Genomic DNA, 22,318 nt, shown 5'->3' with positions numbered 1-22,318 from the left:
TCATAGGTCAGTGCTCTCAGTGTACAGGAAACCCAATGCCCAACACAGAAGAACTCTTTCCCAGCATTGGATGATGTATGGATTTGGCCCATCGCCCGCATCCGACTGGGAATCCCTGTAATATTTGAAAACCGCGGTATTATTTACATGCCCGTGTACTTCAGCAGTGACTCTTCATCATCCCAATTTCCTAACTGTGAATAACAAAGAATCCGATGGATGTGCACCGAATCCAACAACCTGTCGAGGCCATTAAAGCTCAGGTTTATAGCATGTCTTGTGTGAGAGGATCACTGATCAAACTTTGGGCAGCTTTTCTCTTCAGGTCCTCCTTGTAAATGCAAGGAGGTTGGAGCCACCAGCTCACAGCGCCTGAGAGTGTTAGTGCGAGGGGAGAGGGGTCTTGACCGTGACTGGAGCTGTTACTCTGGCTGGAGCAGATAAGAGGCTCAGACAGATTGTGGACTGGACAAGGCATCTTTGTGCTACCTCCGACCTCTGGTGCACTATCGCAGTTTCTTCCTGAAGATTATTCTTTTGCACTTCACTATCAACGCTGCTCAGTATGGCAGAGGAAGAAAGGCTGAGGGGGAAGAGGAAAGGAGACAAATGATGGTGAAAGGCACGTGGCTAACAAGTAACAAAGACATAGAAAATGGTACGAGCAAGCAACAGAGGAAAATATAGAAAAACATAAGAAAAGTACTGTGCTAGGAAATGAGGACAGAAAAGGCGAGAGAAGATAAAACAACACAAAGGCAACAGAAGAAAACGCACAATGCTTAGAGATCAAATGAGATGGATAGTTTAGCACACAGGGGACAGAGCTGGAATAGTGGAACACAAAATAATAGATAAGAAGGAAGATTTCAGAAAAAAAAGAGGATTAGCGAGCTGAAATGAGCCACAGATTGAAAGGAGATACGGGGTGAGGAAAGAACATAAATGTAAAGAGACCTGGTTCACCTGAGGACGAGGTGGGAGGAAGATGTGGGCGCATTGGAGGATCTTGATTGGGCAGGAGCACTGAGGCATCCCCGTGAGGTCACTGACGGCAAGACTGCGCCTCATCCAGTTGAAAGTTATCCATCAGTTATCTTATAATAGGAGTACATTTCTTTGAATGGCTCAAGCTCCAGCACCCATGAATTTAAAATAGAATAGAGAGAGGGCCAGATTTCTACATACAATATAGGGCAGTAGCATGATAGAGGTAGGCAGTAGAACTATTACACAAGAACTGGGCCGGACCTTGGACTGTGAGTCCCCATGTCTTCCCAGTTGGTTGTTCTAGGAATCTCAAATAATATAGACTTACTGAGGAAAAAAACTAATATTTTGCATTTTGGGGCTCATTATCTCATTTGTGGAGAAGTGTGGCTCAATGGTTAGAGCGGCAGACCCTGATGCAGAGGTCTGGCACGGGACCAGGGTTCAATTCCGGCCTTTGCGGGTCTTGGGCTCAATTTCCTCGGACCCGCTATTTCTCGCCTCGGTGCCTATTCTAATCATGGGTCCCACTCTTCAACTCTGGGCAATAGCTTGCTTAATCTCCACAACAGCCCCAACAGCGCTTGGATGCCTGACTTCACCTTGGGGGTGCCCAGGAGAGGACATTTCACAGGAAAAAGCAAGGAAGGGTTCCACAGCGGTATGAGTACAGCGCCAGGACACCCTAGGGTAGCAGTGCGCTATACAAGTACAATACATTTATCGCTAAGCGAGATCTAGTGAATATGTGGGGGGTCCCAGCTGGTCCCAATAAAATGAGAATGGCCGAGTGGAATGGACCTATAGGGGCGGAAAGAGTGACATATGAGGCTTGAGGCTGCCCCTGTACATTTTATAAGCTAAGGGGATGCTGGTTGAACTATTATGTATTAGGTGGCATACCTGGAGATGTGGTGAGTCCAGGAGCTGGGGATAGAGGAAAGATAAAATGGACCAAATATCTTATGCCCCTATGGGACTCCACAGCACCAACCCTCTTTGACTAGTTTAACGATTATGTCTTATAAGTACAATATCGTATGCTTATGTAGAGTGGCCATTTTCTGCTAAAACTGTGAGGTTCCACTGCTGAGTTGCCCCCAAGCGAAGTGCACTCCTTCACAGGTAATTTATTCTCAGAGGGCAGTCTTGGTGAGCTACATAAAAGCAGTCGAGTGCCTGACGCATTTCGGGATACAATCCCTTTCTCTAAGGCAGCACGTAGAAAAGAGCAGCAAACACTTCCCACCAATTTAACCCCAGTTGTTACATCATTACACTCAGGCGAGTATCAGTCAGTGCTGTGCATCATGGGAAATGTAGTCAAAGTATCACCCATGTGGGTTCATCACCAGATTGCGTGCCAATTAAAAATCCTTCTGCGCATGCAGACAACACCAAGTGTTTCCCACAAACAAGTAAGACTCTGTGAATCCGCCTGGCGCTGCCCTCAATGAAGCTGCTGCCGCCCGCAAGGGGAAAGACAAAATGGAGGAGAAGACAAGTGACAATATCTTATGCCCCTATGGGACTCCACAGCACCAACCCTCTTTGACTAGGTTAATGATTATGTCTTGTAAGTACAATATTGTATGCCTATGTAAAGAGCTTATGCTTATATCGAGTGGCCATTTTCTGCTAAAACTGTGAGGTTCTACTGCTGACATTATGATGTGTTTTCTATGTTGCATAAAATGGAAAAACTTGTGTGTGTATATATATATATATATATATATATCAGCAAAGAACTCTCCTCACTCGTGTCAAACCAGCTGAGTACAAGGGAGCACGGACCACGGGATTCTTGTCAAATGTCTGCTTGTTTATTCAGAGAACTCAGACAAACAAGATGGCCATTACGCGTTTCATCCCTCCTGGGGGACTTGATCACATGACGCAGATCTACCAATGGCATACGGTACAACAAGTTGTTCAGGATAGATTAATATATATACTTATATATACATATATATATATATATATATTCACTGAAAAAACCATAGGTTTCACACACGTTATAGTTAGGAATTAGCATTTAAAAAATCTTGCAAATTCACTTAGAAAACCATAGGTTTCACACATGTTATAGTTAGGTGGATATTTCACTCGTAAAAAACCAATGAAATTCCCCCGTTATAGTTAGTTCAGATAACTATAACTCGCGCGCCCGCAATCCACTGCACATGACGTCACATATTACATCACTCATGACATGGTCAGTGGCATCACTCATGACATCACTGATGACATCATCCTTGTGATAGAGTGGCGGTCGCGCGAGTTATAGTTATCTGAATTTGTACGGTTTCTTAAATGCTAATTTATTTATGTATTATTTTTTTTATATATTTATTTTACAATAAACTACGTATTAAAAATTTTTTTTTTTTTTTTTTTGGTATTCACCCTGCGATTTAAAAAAGAAAAAAAAAAAAAAATTTGGGGGGGTTTTTCAGGATGCGCGCACCCCCGAGATTTTTAAAAAAAATAAAAAAAAATTTGCCTTCGGGGTCTTCCAGGGACCCCCTGACAAAGGCTAGGGGGTCAGGAACTCTCTACCCTGCCCCCTTTTCATGTTCGCCACCTTCCTTTTTCACTCTCGCACTGAAAACAAACAAAATGGCGGCCGACACTTCCTGATTTCGACCGATTCGAACGTTGACTAACATGTAACCACCAATCAGAATTACGCTCGCGCACGTTAGGGTGCTCGCACGGTATAGATATATATATTGTTTTAAATGCTATTTTCTCTGGAAATACTTTACAGATTTACACCAAACCTGCAAAAGGCACTTCATGGACCTTATGGCTACCTCTCTGCCAAATTTCACATAATTCTGTTCAGCCGTTCGGGCTGTAGCTGCGACTAAAGTCCCTATGGAAAAATCCATGGGGAAAACGTGTTTTGGGACCCCCCCTTTTTCTCAGCCCCCGCTTGACGAATCACCCCGAGACTTTCAGGGTAGGAGCTGAACGGAGCGCCCCATTAGTTTTGAAAATTTCGCGAAGATTCGCCAATCGGCGCCAAAGTTATTCAAAATAGAATTTTGAGCTTTCCTATGGAAACTCGGTCCTAACTATAACTATAACTACCTACTGGCGACCGCCAGTAGGTAATATATATATAATAATACTATATTAGAGATAACCTTTAATTAAGTTAATGTTGCCTGCCCATACAGGGCTCAATTTTGCTTTAATTACATCAGAAATCATTGTTGGTTGACTTGGCACACATAGAGTAAGAATCTCTCTAACAATGCCCGCCTGTCGATAAATTCATTTTTTTATCATTATGTTTTTATTTTCTATTTGCATTGTTGAACTTTACAAAATAGAGTGAAAAACAAATGAACTGCACTTAATATAAAATGTGTTATATATATATTTTCTCTCAATGTTAGCACAGTCCGAGACATAATGTGAAGTCTTTTTACTCTGTTTATGATTTTGAACCGGAATTAGAATTCACGAACCGGATATAGTATTGCTCGAACAAGCTGCACTTTGTAACTCAGTCGAAAAAGGCGCGAACGCCGAAACGCGTCCTGGTGTTACTGCTGTTTTCTCGAATATGGAATAAATAATCGCATCGAGAAACCTTGCCGTGTGCGGTCCCCTTCATTCGCAGAGTGGAGTTTTCTGGAGCAGATATATATATATATATATATATATATATATATATATATATATATATATATATATATATATATATATATATATATATATATATATATATATATATATATATATATATATATATATATATATATATATATATATATATATATATATATATATATATATATATATATATATATATATATATATATATATATATATATATATATATATATATATATATATATATATATATATATATATATATATATATATATATATATATATATATATATATATATATATATATATATATATATATTTTTTTTTCAAGGTCCTAACTATAACTACCTACTGGCGACCGCCAGTAGGTGATATATATATATATTTGAAATATAGCCATGCATTGGAAGTTGCAGATTAAGTATTCAGTGGGATATCCTAGGAGATTAATGTACCTATTGCATATCCCTGTGTGTAATCTGCAGAGCACTGCTTTCAAAAAGTGCGGGATAGCAAAGTGAGTTATTTAACCAACTGCATCACTCAGCATTTGCTACTGTCAGCTACTTAACACACATTGCACTGGGTACTTTTACTAACCTAAGAAGTACATCAGCAATTTTGTTCGGCTCTCTAGTTTGACCCACCAAAAAGGCATTCAAACTGACAAACCTCCCCTGACAACCACACATCTGCAGAAAACCGAATCAAACTCCGGACTGGAAAAGAAAGGGTTTCAAAAGTCATACCCCGACCTTCTAAAAGGTGCTGCGTAATAATGGCAGCGTGTGCCCTACTCATGTGGTAAGTAGCAATAACACACTTTATTGAATATGTGATTCTAAAGAAAGATTTACCATCACGATGGAGAGGGGTCATGCAGTAAGATGGAGAGGGGTCATGCAGTAAGAAGGAACCCCGTACCCCACAAAAAGGCAATTTCTCCCTATATAAATGTGACCGGAAAGAATAACTTGGCTTCCAATGTTTTTTAAGAAATCTCCTTAAACATTTTTAAGGTTGGCCAGATGTAGAGGAGAGTGCCACTAAAATGTGTAATTAGGATAATATCAGATTTTCTCTCTTTCGTGAGTGTGGAATGAGGATAGCTTTATTTAATCCAAATCTCAGGGTTTGTATCCTAGCCGGAAAGGGAGTAATGGGCTAGGTAAGCAATACAATATGCAGAGCAGTAAAATGTTATAATTCCCATCTACACAGAGCTCCACATATCTAACTAGCCTCTCACAGAACCCAAAAAGGACCGAAAGCCATAAATAATACCAAACTAATAATCAGGACTCATTGTATGAGGTGGTTTCCCGTGTTAGGTTCTAGGACTCCAAGACAGAAGAAAAATGTACCAAGCGGGAGGAACACTCGATGAAACATGGAGTGAAGATTCATAAATAACCTAATTTGTCCATGACAGCAAGCTAGCAAGCCAATGCCTATCAACAGTAAGACACAGTAAAGAGGGCGAGGGTCAAGGGCTTAATTCTGCCCATTGTTATTTGAAGTGGGTGAATTTTACCCCAGAAGAAGGTAGGTCCTGACTCTAAAACGTTTCTGTAGTAGGGGATCTCTGTGTATAGGACCCCGGAGCAATCAAAATATCTCTTAAGGTGTCCTGCATTTGCAAACCTGCAAAGACACTTAAGAGACAGACAAAATAATACAGCCTAATACAACATGGCTGCACTGGCCAGCACTTCATCTGAAGTGAACACAAAAGCCAAAATAAAGTTTTAAATGTCATTTTTATTCACATCTGACATGTACCTTTAGTGTATCACACTCCCTTCACCAAAATCCCTTTAAACAATAGAGAGGAAGGGGTGGACAGACAAGCCCTATAGGCTGTCATTATGTGTCTGCTAAAGGGATACCGTGCCTTTAAGGGACTCTCCAGAGACCCCCGGTATCCCAGGATGCACAGCCAAAGCAAGTTACTTTCAGTTCTTTTTGAAGGTGTATAACAACAGGCCTGATACTGTCAGTTTACTCCACCGGGGAGGAGGGAGGGTCGCTTATGACTATAACAGAGATACCCCTACTACAGAACTGGAGTTACAGGTAAGAAACTACTCCTTCTGTAGTAGGGGATCTCTGTGTATAGTCATAATCTATGAATAGAATAGCAAGCCCATCCCAACCAACAAACAGCGGTGGAGTAAAAAACCAAAGACCAACAAATCACTGTGCAAACAAATTCCTCAGCGAAGCCTGTCCAACCTGCGCATCTGCCCTAGCATCACAATCCAGGCAGTAATGCTTTGTAAACGTATGGACCGACTTCCAGGTGGCAGCCTTACAAATGTCAGCAATTGGAACATTCCTAAGCAAAGCTGTAGTAGCTGCTTTGCCCCTAGTCGAATGCGCTGTAGGCTTACCCCCTAACGTCTTATTAGCTTTCTGATAACAAAGCTGAATACAGGACACAATCCATCTGGAGATGGACTGTTTTGAGGTAGCTAGACCAGTTCTTACTGAACCATAATTCACAAACAGTTGATCCGACCTGCGGATGTCTTTTGTCTTATCTAGATAGAATTTCAACACCCTATGCACATCTAGTGAATGCAGAGACCTCTCCGCCGGAGAGGAGGGATGCTGAAAAAATGTAGGCAAAGTTATCATTTGATTTCCATGGAAATCAGATATCACTTTAGGCAAAAATTTAGGATGAGTACGCATCACTACTTTAGAAGCATGGAATACAGTATACGGCTCTTGACAACACAGAGCCTGAATCTCACTTACCCTCCTGGCCGATGTAATGGCCACAAGGAAGGCAGCCTTCCAGGACAAATGCTGCAAAGAAGCCTTATGAATAGGCTCAAAAGGCTCCCTCATTAATCTGGACAACACCACGTTCAATTCCCATGGTGGAGAAGGTCGTCTAACAGGGGGAAACACCTTACGCAAACCCTCCCAAAAATCTTTAATCACAGGGATTTGAAAAAATGAGGTTTGGGAAGGGCCCTTTCTATACGCAGTCAAAGCTGCGAGATGAACTTTAATAGACTGAAAGTTAAGCCCAGATTGAGCTAACTGCAGCAGATAAGGCAAAATAACATCTTCTTTACAGGATGTAGGGTCAATGTCCTTTGCCGTGCACCATAAGCAGAATCTCTTCCACTTATAGGCGTAAGAAGTCCTCGTAGACGGTCGCTTCGCCTCTTTCAAGATCTCCATACAGTCCTGAGGTAGGTTCAAGTGTCCATACTGCACTAGCTCAGGAGCCATGCTGCCAAACTCAAGGACGAGAGATTGGGGTGAACCATCTGTCCTCCGAATTTCGTGAGAAGGTCCGGCCGACACGGCAGGCGCCGGTGTGGCAGAACAGACCGGTGAAGAAGGTTGGTGAACCACCATTGCCTCGGCCACTCCGGAGCAATCAGGATCATCCTGGCTCTGGATTGCGACAGCTTGATCAGCACCGCCGGAATCAGGGGAATGGGTGGAAAGGCGTAGAGAAAGCTGTTGGACCAGCTGATCCATAGGGCATTCCCCAGTGTCCCTGGTTGGTAGTACCTGGACGCGAAGTCGCGGCATTTGCTGTTTTCTGCCGTAGCGAACAGATCGATATCTGGAGTGCCCCACTCTGCGAAGACGTCTCTGAGCACGTCGTCGTTTAGCACCCACTCGTGATTTTCTTGAACGAGCCTGCTGAGCGCATCGGCTTGGGCATTCTGCACTCCCGGCAGATGGGATGCCGTGATCGTTAGGTCCCTGGCCACCAGCCAATTCCAGATCGTCTGTGCCTCCCGAGACAGCGTGCGTGAATGGGAGCCCCCCTGCTTGTTGAGGTAATACATGGTAGTAGTATTGTCCGTCTGAACTAGCAGGGAGTTCGTCTTGAAGGAGGGATGGAACGCCTTCAGGGCCAAGTGTACTGCTCTGAGTTCCAAAAAGTTGATGTGGTAAGTCATCTCCGTCTGTGACCATATCCCCTGAATCTGAAGAGGGCCCGAATGCGCTCCCCAGCCCTGGAGAGACGCATCGGTCACTATGGTCTGGACCGGAATATCCTTGTGAAAGGGAGTCCCCTTGCAGACATTCTCTGAGGAGCACCGCCATTTCAGAGACTGTAGAGCGTGTTGGGACAGATGAATCTTGTCCTCCCAACGCCCCCGCCTCTGGTCCCATTGATCCTCCAGACATTCCTGCAGAGGCCTCATATGCAGACGTGCATTGGGGGTGAGAAAGATGCAGGAAGCCATCGACCCCAGTAAAGAGGACACCGTCCTCACTGTAGGAAAGTGGGCTGAGAGGAGGTGCAGGGCCTTCCCACGGATCGATAAGCGTCTCTCCTCCGAAGGACACACGCTTGCGTTCAAAGTATTGACTGAGGCCCCCAAGTACTGGAGACACTGCACAGGGATCGGCACTGACTTCTACATGTTGATGTGCAGTCCCAGGCGATGAAGCAAGGCAGCTGTCCTGTTGAAATGACACTGGGCTTCCTGGTACGTGGAAGCTTTGATCAGCCAATCGTCCAGGTATGGATACACAAACACTTTGTTCTTCCGCAAGTGTGCTGCCACCACCGCCATGCACTTGGAGAACGTCCTTGGTGCAGACTTCAGACCAAACGGGAGTACTGTATACTGGTAATGGTTGTTGCCTACCAGAAACCTCAGGAACTTGCGATGCTTTTGTGCGATCGGCACATGAAAGTAAGCGTCCTGCAGATCTATGGCGCACAGCCAGTCTCCTCGATGCAACTGAGGGTAAATCTGATGCAGGGACAACATACGAAACTTTTCTCTGCGGATCCACTTGTTTGCTTGACGCAGATCTAGAATAGGCCTGAACTCGTTCTTGTCCTTTTTTCTGACGAGAAAGAACCTGGAGTAAAGACCTTTTCCTTTTTGCCTCAAAGGAACAGTTTCTATCGCCTTCTTCTTTAACAGAACGTCCGCCTCCCACTGGAGCTCTCGCACCATGTAGGGAGAGCGCACTGGTGGAATCTGTGGAGGCTGGCTGGTGAAACGAAGACTGTATCCATTGCAAACAATATTCAGCACCCACTTGTCCTGAGTTATTGTCCTCCACTCTGCCAGGTAGTATTGAATACTTCCCCCCACCGGAGCGGGTAACGGATGAGGGGGAAGTGACCTTTCAGGGCTTCGACCCTGCCGGGCCTTTGTTCCCCGACGAGGATTGATGCTGGCCTCTGCCCCTCTGGCGCTTTTGAAAGGACTGCCTCGGGAACTGTTGTTGTTGCTGGTGTTGTTGTGATTGACCAGACTGACGCCCTTGGCCGCGCTGCTTAGAATAACGCCTGCCATAGGAACGGAAGGACCTCTTCTGTTCCTTGGGTTTTTCCAACCCCACGGCCTTCAGGGTTTCTGCTTCGGCCTTCATGCTGGTCATCTCGTCATCCGCATGAGACCCGAACAGCGTCGTGCCAGAGAAAGGCAAGTTAGCAATCTTTTGCTGCGCCTCAGCCAGGAATGTCTCCTCATGTGTACTCCATGACAGTACCCATGGGCCGCCAGCAACGATACATCCCCCGCCACACTAATGATCTGGTTGGAGACCATCATGCCCTCGTTCAACACCTCCTGGAAGTCCTCCCTTTTATCCCTAGGCAGGGAGGCAGCAAACTGTTGCAGAGAGTCCCAAAGCGATCGGTCATAGCGACCCAACAGAGCGGAAGCGCTAGCAGCCTTCATAGTCGTGGCCGACGTAGAGCACATCCTCCTCCCCAAGGAGTCCATCTTGCGACTCTCCTTATTCAGAGGAGCCGTGGAAGAGGGCGTCGTGGAGTGTTGTTTACAAGCCGCAACCACAATGACAGAGTCCGGGGGAGGGTCCACCCTGAGGAACGCCGGGTCCGAATCAGGGGCCCTGTACTTTTTCTGCAACCGTGAGGGAGCAGACTTCACCACGGCTGGTGTCAAGAAGACCTCCATGGCTGGTTCCTCCAAACCTGGAACCAGAGGAAGGAGGGGCCGTGACAGGTGAGCCTTGTGCAATGTCTCAAATATCACAGAGGTAGTGGGAACCGGGACTGCTACTGAGATTCCCAATTTTGCCGCCCCCCTCATCAGTACATCCTGGAAAGTGGCAATATCATCCACCGGCGAGATTCGAGTAGGCGGTGTTTCCGACAACGAGGGGGAGAGCCGTCCATTGCCAGAAGAGTCCGTATACCTCGTGCCTCTGGAACGAGATCTATATCTCCGTCGTCCATGCCTTGTGTGAGTGGACGATCTGTGTCTGCTCCGTGACCTCCGGCGAGATCGAGAGCGTGACCTCGGTCTGCGTGGAGCCTTAGGAATCGCCGGCAGCCGAGGAGACGGCGGGAGCTGTGGCACCGGAGGTGGCGTAGGTCGCTTCGGAGGAGGAGGAGGAGGAGGAGGAGGAGGAGGAGGAGGAGACGTAGGAGGCTTCTGAGGCAGCGGCTGAGGGAGAGGCTGCGGAGCTCCATCACTCCTTGCAGGAGAACCCGGACCAGCACTGTCCGGACTCCCGTCCACCCTTCTCTTCTTGGCGGGCCTGTCCCGTGCTGAAGTGAACGAGGGGGAGCGCCTTCTCCTCCTAGATCCACGACTGGAGATCGTAATCACCGAAGACGTGTTACCAGATGTCCTCGACGTCGAACTGAGCGTTGACCTCGTATGGCGTCTCCTCGCCGTTCGGCGTCCCCCCGACGTCGAACGGTGGCCCCTCGACGTCGAACGGCGGGTCAACGGAGATCCTCTCGACTTCGACGGGGAGCGATGCCTCCTCGACGTCGATCCCCTTCGCCTCGATGTCGATCTCCTCCGCCTCGACGGCGATCTGTGCCTCGACGGCGATCTGTGCCTCGACGGCGATCTGTGCCTCGACGGCCATCTCCTTCGTTTCGACGGCAGTCGCCGGCGTCTCGGCGTCGATGTCGTTGATCCATAAGTCGACGGCGAAGGAGACGAGCGGAGTCGCCTCGACGGCGAGCTGCGCTGTCTGTGGGGCTCGGTACGACGTCGATGGTGTGTCGACGTCGACTGTGGAATCCTCGACGGCGACCTAGTCCTAGGTCTCGCCGGCCCCTCTCTCGACGTCGAACGTCGAGAACGCCGAGATCCAGAGCCCTGGATCGACGGCGAACACACCGGTGCTTTACCTCTCGCCGTCGACGTCGTCGCCTTCGACGTCGAACGCGACCTACCAGCCGGTAGGTGCCGTTTCTGCTCCTTTTTCTGCCCGGAGGTCCCTCCAGCGGCTGAAGCATGGGCAGAGGAAGGGGAATGAGATCCTCCATGCCCCGAAGCCCCACCTGTCCTCTGCTTCTCCTGTCCCTGGAGGCGAATCTTCTCTCTGTCCCTCAGGGTCCTCTTGGAGAAGGTCTTGCAGATGTCACATGTAGCAGGGACATGTGAAGATGATAAGCAGAGGATACAGACATCATGTGGGTCCGTCTTGGCCTTTTTCCTCCCACACTCAGGGCATTTATCAAATAAAGCCATGCTAAGAGTGGGTCAAACTGCACCAAATTGCAGGATGCAGTAGAGAAAGGCTCTAGACGTCGAATGAACAAACTATTTTATCAAAAAACCAACATTTAATCCAAATATCCACCCAAAAGGGTAGAGCTCAAGCTCCAGGGTCCTGCTAGCAGGAGCCGGAAAAAAGAACTGAAAGTAACTTGCTTTGGCTGTGCATCCTGGGATACCGGGGGTCTCTGGAGAGTTCCTTAAAGGCACGGTATCCCTTTAGCAGACACATAATGACAGCCTATAGGGCTTGTCTGTCCACCCCTTCCTCTCTATTGTTTAAAGGGATTTTGGTGAAGGGAGTGTGATACACTAAAGGTACATGTCAGATGTGAATAAAAATGACATTTAAAACTTTAGTTTGGCTTTTGTGTTCACTTCAGATGAAGTGCTGGCCAGTGCAGCCATGTTGTATTAGGCTGTATTATTTTGTCTGTCTCTTAAGTGTCTTTGCAGGTTTGCAAATGCAGGACACCTTAAGAGATATTTTGATTGCTCCGGGGTCCCCGCACATGGGCGGGACTATTCATAGATTATGACTATAACAGAGATACCCCTACTACAGAACTGGAGTTACAGGTAAGAAACTACTCCTTCTTGGTTAGTTTGATGTAATTCTATTGAATAGTACTTCAATCAATCAATCACAGACATTTATATAGCGCGCTACCTACCCGGAGGGTCTCAAGGCGCTAGGGGGGGGGGGGGGGGGGAGTGCCGCTACTGCTCGAATAGCCCGGTCTTGAGCTTCTTCCTGAAGGAGAGGTGGTCTTGGGTCAGGCGCAGGTCGGGAGGGAGGGAGTTCCAAGTCTTGGCGGCCAGGTAGGAGGAGAAGGATCTTCCTCCTGTTGTCGTTCTTCGGATACGGGGGACGGCGGCGAGGGCGTGGCTGGCTGATCGGAGATGTCGTTTGGGAGCGTAGAAGTTGATGCGGTTGTTGAGGTAGCTCGGGCCTTGATCGTGTAGGGCTTTGTGTGCGTGGGTGAGGAGGCGGAAGGTGATTCTTTTGTTGACGGGGAGCCAATGCAGGTCTTTCAGATGTCCGGAGATGTGGCTGTGACGTGGGATGTCGAGGATGAGTCTGGCTGAGGCGTTCTGGATCCGCTGGAGTCTCTTCTGGAGCTTGGCGGTGGTTCCGGCGTAGAGGGCGTTGCCGTAGTCCAGTCGGCTGGTGACGAGGGCCTGGGTGACCGTCTTCCTGGTCTCGGTGGGGATCCACCGGAAGATCTTCCGTAGCATGCGCAGGATGTAGAAGCATGACGAGGAGACGGCGTTGACTTGTCTGGTCATGGAGAGGGAGGAGTCCAGGATGAAGCCCAGGTTGCGTGCGTGGTCTGTCGGTTTGGGTGCGCAGCCCAGGGCGGGGGGCCACCAGGAGTCGTTCCAGGCGGAGGGCGAGGAGCCCAGGATGAGGGCTTCCGTCTTGTCTGAGTTCAGTTTCAGTCGGCTGGTCGTCATCCACTCGGCTACGTCTTTCATCCCTTCGTGAAGGTTGGCTCTGGCGGCGGGGTCGTTGGTCAGGGAGAGGATCAGCTGGGTGTCGTCGGCGTAGGAGATGATGTTGAGGTTGTGTTGGCGTGCGATGGCTGCGAGGGGACTCATGTAGACGTTGAAGAGGGTGGGGCTCAGCGAGGATCCTTGAGGGACGCCGAAGATGACTTCGGTGGCCTCTGACTTGTACGGTGGTAGACGGACTCTCTGTGTTCTTCCGTCGAGGAAGGAGATGATCCATTCCAGTGCCTTCTCCTGGATTCCGACGTTGCTGAGACGCTGCACTAGGGTGCGGTGGCAGACAGTGTCGAATGCCGCAGAGAGGTCTAGGAGGATGAGGGCCGCTGTTTCTCCGTTGTCCATCAGGGCTCGGATGTCATCGGTGGCAGCGATGAGGGCGGTTTCGGTGCTGTGGTTGGCTCGGAAGCCAGACTGGGAGGGGTCGAGGGATCCATTCGTCTCGAGGAAGGCGGCCAGCTGCTTGTTGACGGTCTTCTCTATGACTTTGGCTGGGAACGGGAGGAGCGAGATGGGGCGGTAATTCTTGAGTTCGGTGGGGTCCGCTGTAGGTTTCTTTAGAAGGGCGCTGAGTTCGGCATGCTTCCAGCTCTCCGGGAAGGTGGCGGTGTCGAAGGAGGTGTTGATGATGTCCCGTAGGTGGGGTGCGATGACCGCGTCGGCCTTGTTGAAGACGTGGTGAGGGCAGGGGTCGGTCGGACATCCGGAGTGGATGGAGTTCATCATGCGAATGGTGTCTTCGGTGCTGATCGGAGTCCAGGCGCGGAGGGTGGTGGTGGGGGGCGTTGTTTCGGTTGTGGCGTGCGTCGGTTGAGTGCTGAAGCTGTTGTGTATGTCCGCGATCTTGTTGTGGAAGTAGGAGGCGAGGGAATTGCAGAGGTCTTGCGATGGGGTGATGTCGTTGTTTCCGGCGTTGGGGTTGGAGAGCTCTTTGACGATGTTGAAGAGTTCCTTGCAATTGTGTGCGTTGTTGTCCAGCCGGTCCTTGAATGCAGTTTTCTTGGTGGCGCGGATCAGTTGGTGGTGCTTCCGGGTGGCCAGCTTGAGGGCGGTCGTGTTGTCCGGTGTTGGTTCTCTTCTCCAGGCTTTCTCGAGGGCTCGGCAGTTCTTCTTGGAGCTCTTGAGTTCGTCGGTGAACCATGGGGCCTTCTTGCTGCCGGGTCTGCTAGGCGGGGTCCTCAGTGGGGCGAGTTCGTCCGCGCAGTTGTTGATCCACTTCGTGAGGTTGTCGGCGGCCTGGCTGGGGTTCGCTGAGCTGGCGGGGGGTGCTGGCTCAGGGAAGCGGCGAGCTGGTCGGCTGAGATCTTGTTCCAGCTTCTTCGAGCAACCGGTTGCTGGTGGTGGTGGATCGTCGTTCTTTGGAAGGTGAAGTGGACGCAGCTGTGGTCCGTCCAGTGGAGTCCAGTGGCGTGGTTGAAGGCGATGTCTTTGCTGGATGAAAAGACTGCGTCGAGTGTGTGTCCGGCGAGGTGGGTGGGGGTGGATACCAGCTGCTTGAGTCCGAGGTTGGCGAGGTTGTCGAGCAGGGTGGTGGTGTTGCGGTCGTTGTTGTTCTCCAGGTGGAAGTTGAGGTCCCCCAGGAGGATGTAGTCAGCGGAGGGGAGGGCATGCGGGCTGACGAAGTCGGCGATGTCCTCGCTGAATTGTGTGCGTGGTCCCAGGGGTCGGTAGATCAGGGTCCCCCTGAGGGTGGTCTTCGGGTCGGTGTGGATCTGGAAGTGCAGGTGTTCGGCTGTTTTCAGGGTGTCGTCGGTATTGGTCGAGATGTGGATGGTGTCCCTGTGGATGATGGCGATGCCTCCTCCAGTCTGGTTGTCGCGGTCTCTCCGGGTGATCTTGTATCCCTCTGGGATGGCGATGGCGATGTCGGGTGCTGAGGAGTCGTTCATCCAGGTTTCCGTGAGGAAGGCAACGTCAGGAGCTGTGGTGTCGAGGAGGTTCCAGAGTTCGATGGCGTGCCTGTGGACGGAGCGGGTGTTGAGCAGGATGCACTTGAGGTGGTTGCTGCTGGTGTTCGGCTTGGCGGGTGCTGGTGTGGGGCAGGTCCGGATGCAGGTGAACTTGCAGGCGTGGCAGCTGAAGGGTCCGTGGGTGTGCTTCGGGGTGGCTCGGTAACATCCATTTCAAAAGTCGACGTTCTATTTTGTTGTGAAGGATCATTAACCAGCGGCCCTAATTCACAATTCCTTTGGCTCACCTAATTTGAATTTAGTTGTGTAATTGGAATGTTTCAGGAGTATAAAATCACGTTTAGAATTCATAAAACCTGGCTTTACAGTCGCTGATGGATGTGGAGTAGGTGTTGCTGGGAGAGGATGCCCTGGAAAGTAGGTTACGCATGAAACCATTTGACTGTGTATCAATTAGTACCATTAAATTGGGTAAGTGCTTTTAAATGGTGTATGAAGCGCCATATAAAAACAAGTAATTATTATTCTTACTGTGAAATATGTATGCACTGGTAAATGTACACCTCTTAAATCTACGGATTCAAAAAATTTCTTTGCTTAGGAGGAAATTGGAATTCAAAAAATAATTTCAGCATTATTACTGAAAGAAACTGTCAATGTGACCTTTTCTTGATACGACCTAGATAAAAGCCTTCCTCTCTGTTAGTGCCCTAAAAAACGCTTGGAGCGCACTGGGTCAAGAAATATGCCTTTTTTCTATACAGTATAGTTCAGCATTATCCCATGAAGATGGCAGACCTATAATGGAGCTGTCTCGGTCTATCGTCAGGATATAGGTATTTGCCTGCTTGATAGTAGTGACTGCTTGAAGACGAATTGGGGCTGAAAGTACTAAGTGAATTATAATAGGTCTACTGCCCTCTGTTGAGATGGTAAGCAATCATACCCGGGAACTTTATCTGCCTTGTTGCACGTGAGGGCTAGTTATTGCTTCAGATAAAGCAAAAGACCTAACCTGTGCTAGCATCCTTAATAGTTGGTTCAATAATAACGTCTGAGCAACAAAGTTAACACAAGGAGGGAAATGTATTTTTTCAGGCTTCCTTTTAAATTACTGCAGCAGGCGCCTTACTTTTACAAGCAACCAATTTCCCAAAAGAAATTGACTTTTTCATTGAATAGCTCACTGTACGTGTTGAATCTCTAGGTTTCACCTGAATTAGCCTTTTCCCTGGCTTGAGACTAGTCCATCTTGGTGAACTCCTTAGGGGAGTTGGTCGCTTTGTTTTTCAGGCGGCAAGACTCAACAGTGTTGTTTAAAATGGCCCATTAGAGCTGGAACAGAAGTTTATTCACCTGGGTTGCTGGTCTCTGCAGTTGGCGCTCTGGGTGGGAGCGGGTGGTGGGACAGTATGGGAGGTCTACAAGGCTGGTGTGCTAAGACTATTTGCTCAGTTCGTGTGGGCTCAATGACCAGTTGTACGGTTCCTTACACATGAAAAGATCATTAGGGAGGTACGGATGGTATGGGCGGAGAAAGGTTTAGAATCTCCCAAACATGAAGTGCTACATCTTTTACTGACGCTGGGGGATGGGAAACGAGTGGGTCACACAGCGATCCAGGCACTTATTCACACAATGAAGGACATCCTGGAAGAACTGTGGGAAAAAAATGGTTTACAGATTTTGACAGCAAACTGAGTAAGGGTGACTGAAACTTAATGCTGAGTTATACCTCTAAAGTATCGAGGAATGCAAGATTTTAGTTGCTTCCTTAGCCTATAATAGGGTTTGCAAAGTATATACTGCTGTGTCTGTTCCCTGCCCTAGCTGTGTGGTCACTGAGATTGGGTTCTACCACATGGTGTGACCCTGTCGGAACACATGGAATTCTGGGAGAGGGTCTGTGGTGTTCGTGTTGAAGTAAAGAAAAGGACTGGAATATTAAACTCTGAAACGTAGTTATTAGGTTTAATGCTGTGCAGCTGGTGGGGGCAAGCAAGCAGCAGACTTCTGAACCTAAGGCGTTTTGCAGTGTCTTGAAGTTTGGCTGGGGTACTGGCTGTCAATCACTGGATGAGCAGAGTGTTGAAATTGGAAGAGCTAGAGAGGCCAAAGAGGTGTGAGGGGGCCCATTGACGGCTTTAGCCTGGGATAAACAGTTGTTGACTTTTCCTAGAAATGGGGATGGCGGTAGGCCACCTTGAATCGTAACTGTGATAGGGACTGGTGATAGACTTGATTTGTGAATGAATAAATGGTTCGCCCACATATTGATATATGACGTCATAGTGAGTTGGGTAAGAGCCCCCTCACACTTTATATGCAAGTGCTTGCATGAAAAGGCAGGTTTCACAATACCAGTGAGTTTAGGTCTAGATAATCTTAATTGGACCTTTAAATGAATAGTAATAAAATATTTTTTCATACTAATGCACGAAAGTCTGATAGCTTCATACCAAAATCCTCTATTTTTTGTGATTTTATTTTATTTTAATCCTTGAGAATCCTGTAGCGAAGCAAAAAGCGATTTCTTTTATACTTTAGGATCCTGCTATGAAGAAAAACACACAAATGAAGGTTTATTGAAGGAGTGTTAATATTGTTTCTCTGAGACACCCGCTGATATGAATAGGATGAAATATGTACAGTTATGTCGCTGACCAGCAAGTTGAGTGACTCATAATCCCATTGAACCTTTTGCAGGACTCGGCATCAATTAAAGCAACTGCAAACAGAATATGCCCAACTCGAGGGAAAAAAATCCTCTCTCAAGATTGCAACACAGTTTTTAACTGATTTACAAGAACTGCAAAAAGAATATATGCAATACAGAAAGAAAGCCCCAAAAGAAAAAGAGGAGGTGAGTAAGCCTATTCCCCTCAAACCATCAATTCCTTTGTTAGTCTTCTACTTGATAATAGCTCTATCTAGATCTGACGACAGGGGATGATTCAAGCATGGGAATATATAAAAGATCCAATTTTGGAGCACTATAAAATATCAGTCTTAAATCTCCAAATCCTCTCCGCATCCCTTCAGCATTGTTCCCTGTTGTACCACTGCCAATATATGGTTCAAACATTCAGTTGTACACATTGGCCTCATGATGAATATTATTTGGTACATTTACCCTTCTTCTAGTTGTCTCCAAGGACCATTAAGTTGCATGACCCTTAGGCTTATTTTAAAAGGCAAACATAAAAACAACTCTACAATTTTTTTCCACCCAGCATGTGTCAAAATGTTGCCTCTCTGCCAATCTTGCCTCCGCCTGAGTGTCCGTGAATTCAGCAAAATAATCTCCGATTCATGCCAAGAGAATTTTGTTCCTGTGGCATTGACACCAGGATTTATAACATTTCCCTTCCCACCAGCCCACTGTACAAAATACTAGGTTTGGTACAGGAAAGAGGACAACCACTTCAAGGCTTTGGCCACCATAGCTTGGTAAATTGAAAGATGCTAGACTGAGATCCGAAGGGCACAAGTCGGATTTTGGCAAGGTAAATCCAGCCTTCCACCTTTGCAAGATTTGTAATGTAAGTATTATTACAATTGTGTAATAGTAACAACAATTATTTATAGTTCTTTGAAATGGCAGACATGAAGCATCAAGCACTATATAAAACATTTATTATTATTATTATTTATAGGAAGGCAGGATCCTTCTACCATGGTTACCCCCACTTTTTGCCTGGTATCAGTAAGTTTTTGGCTAGTCTGACTGAGACCTTGCTAATCAGGACCCCAGTCACTGTGCTTTCTCCCTAAATTGACCATGGTAGGTACTTCTATACATCCACAATTGGCTACTGGGGTACCCTTGTAAGTCCCTAGTGTATGGTACTGAGGTACCCAGGGCATAGGTACTAGGGGTCTCCCTTGGGCTGCAGCACATTTTGTGCCAACCATGGGAACCCACTTAAACTGTGACAACAGGCCTGGCATTGCAGCCTGTGTAAGTTGGTGCTTGCACTTTCACGACAGATCTAAGTTTCCTTATATCTGAGGTCACTGCACTTAATAAACTATAAGTCACCCCTCTGGTAGGACTTTCAATCTTGAAGGCAGGGTGCTTCATTATCAGTGGGAGGGTGCCCCTGCAAACAAACCCCGGAGTCGATTCTCTAGGCGTTGTAAGTACGGTCAGCCATTTTAATACATATAGTGGACATCAGTCATTACGAGATGTCTTAACTATATAGTGACTGCACTGAACCCGGTCCTGTTTGGTTACAAACATGTTGGAATCATACCCCAACACCGATTCCAGTGTTGGAAGTATGATCCCATGTACTGAAGGGCTTTCTTGGGGTACCCCTCTGTACTACCGGTAATAGCCTTTCAGGGTCTAACAGCCATCTAATGCTGCTGCCGACCACAGACACAATTCTGCTCTCCTGCTGCTGAGCCAAGCTCGAGCAGGGTAAGGTAGAACAATAGGTTTCCTGTCACAGGGAGGTGTGACCACCTCCCAGACATGACTTAGTGTATTGGGCTGGGGATGCTTGCCAGGGTCACCAGACTGCTTTGAAGGGCCCATTTGGTGCCCTCCTTGCATATTCCAGTTTGAGCCAGTTCAGAGAGCCCTTGGCTCCCGCTCTGGGACAAAACTGGACAAAGGACAAGGGAGTATCCTCCCCTCTGTCCAGCCCCTCCTCTGGAAGGGACCCCTGAGTCATTCCAACCCTTTCCCTAGGGTTTTTTAGAGCTTACCTGTGGGTGGCTCTTCAGATTTGTTGTGGAACAAGACTCAAGCCTAAAACCACTTCACTGGACTTCGCCTGGAACCAACACTGCACCAAGGAAGACTCCTGCTGCTCCTGGTTTCGCTGTTCTGCAAGTCTTCTTCATCATCTGTGTCTGTGCTTCTTCCAGGATCTTCAACAGACCTTTGGGCATCAAGGACACCTGAAGCAATCTCCCTTGGAGTGAAGGAGTCACTCCCCTGCATCTGCAGGCACTGTTACGAAGCTGACCGGTCTGCTGTTCCTGACGTCCTATATTTTTCGAAAGGCTGAACAACACAGGTGGTGGTTCTGCAACTCCCTCGAGGCCTGACCTGTCCTTTCTACAATTTTGAGGCCAGTATCCCTTGTCTGAACCGCTGACACCAAACCCCTGTGCACCGCGTCAACTTGCTGTTGCCAATGCTTGTTGGCTCTGCACTCCAGAGATCTTCGGGCAACAAGAAGCTCCAGCCTCCAACATCTCTTCCTGCCAAGTACAACGTCCTCCCTGCAGCCTCTGCACTGTGGGCCTTCCATCATGGTGAGCTGTTGGAGGTCCTCTTGCGACTCCTGTGCCTTTGGCCTGTGGGTTCTCCTGAGGATCTTCTCCTGCTTCAGTGGGCTCCCCTGCTTGCTTGGGCTTGCTCTGACTCTTCTGCTTGTGGTGAGTCCCTTTGACCTTGATGGTCCCAACTTTGCTCCTTCTTCACTCCCCAGACCAGTTGCAGTTGCCAAGACTTGTTTGTGCTCCCGCTGGACACGAACCCCCTGGTTGTTGACTTCCGACGTGGGACAGCTCGTGTCTTCCTCAGCATCGCCTGGTCCTCTCAGCTGCAGCGACAAGGTCCCCGTCCACACTTCTGAACCGTCAGACAATGTTGGGAATTGCATTTACCTGCCTCTAGGTCACCTCTGAGTGGCATAGACTCTGTCCCCTCTGCTTACAGGTTCTCCTCTTCAACAATCCATCCTTCGATTCCACCAGACTCTTGCACAGTCTTCTCCAGCAGCATCTTCTTCAAAGTCCTCCATTGGAGTCTACAGCGGTTTCTGATGTCTCTTCGCACCTATGTACCCGCCTTCCCTGGTATCTGTATCATGGTTCCTAGGGTATCCGCAGGTGGGGTGTCTCTCCAACCTTCTGGCTTCACGGGGTTTTCTTCGAGGTCCACTGGGAAGGGTCCTTCTTCTTAAAAACTACAACCGCGACTTACCCGTTGACTTCTATTGGACACGCAGCTGTGTTTCCACTCTGCACACAGCCTCTGTGGGGTTCCTGGGTACTTACCGTGGGTGGTTCCGTTTGTCCCCAGCTCCTCTGAGTCCAAGTCCCGACTTAGGTCGCATTGCACTTTTTTAGTATATGGTTTGGTCATCCCCTGCAGACCTCTGTATTTAGTGCTACTTACCTGAATACAATTGAAGTAATGTTGTGTATTTGTGTTGATATCTCCTAGTAGGAGATATACCAATGTGTTAGTGATTTTTGTGTAATAAATAGACATATTTTTATATCTACACTGTGTGGTTCTTTTCATTTAACCTTCACTACATGATTAAACTGGTAAAACAAGCTGCTTAACACTCCTTCAGGATAAACCTGCAGGCTGCTCTACACAGCTACCACTTAGAGAGCTTCCTATGGTTATCATAGACCACGAAAATCACCATAAGGGTTACCTGGATTAGTTCAAGGTGCTTCGCCTAATTATTAAATAATTACATTATTAAATAAAACTAAGACTATACCAGAAGTAATTTCATTTAACATGCCGTGGCAGAAGGGCCTTCAAGAGATACTGGGTCAAAGATACTAGGAAATGATACTGGATACAAGTCTTTCAGAAATAGATGGTTTATTCATTTATTCAGCAGTCCTCTGTGAAGAGCTTTACAATATGTCTTCCCCTGAATGCTATTTTAGGATAGAATTCTTTTGAATATAGCTGGATAGTCGCTACCAAAATGCTGAAAGCCTACAGTCTGTGGTCCACAGAGGACAGACCATGAAAGTTAAAGATTTTGAAAGCCCACTATCCATCAATACAACTGAAGCAGGTGT

General features: G+C 47.6%; 1 protein-coding gene across 7 annotated transcripts in view; it reads left to right on the top strand.

Annotated features, from left to right (window-relative positions):
* The window catches only part of CENPU (centromere protein U), a 620,628-nt gene that overhangs the window by 537,426 nt on the left and 60,884 nt on the right, over nucleotides 1–22,318 (top strand). For all 7 annotated transcript variants that reach the window (XM_085641915.1, XM_085641914.1, XM_085641912.1 and 4 more), the window contains exon 14: nucleotides 18,230–18,386. In XM_085641915.1, the coding sequence (XP_085498041.1) occupies nucleotides 18,230–18,386 (157 nt within the window). The remainder of the gene's footprint in view (nucleotides 1–18,229; nucleotides 18,387–22,318) is intronic.

The sequence above is a fragment of the Triturus cristatus genome, chromosome 2_2, assembly GCF_964204655.1.
Source record: "Triturus cristatus chromosome 2_2, aTriCri1.1, whole genome shotgun sequence".
NCBI classification, from domain to species: domain Eukaryota; kingdom Metazoa; phylum Chordata; class Amphibia; order Caudata; family Salamandridae; genus Triturus; species Triturus cristatus.
The sequence above is the reverse complement of the archived record's forward strand: the minus strand, read 5'-3'. Positions and strand labels throughout refer to the sequence as shown.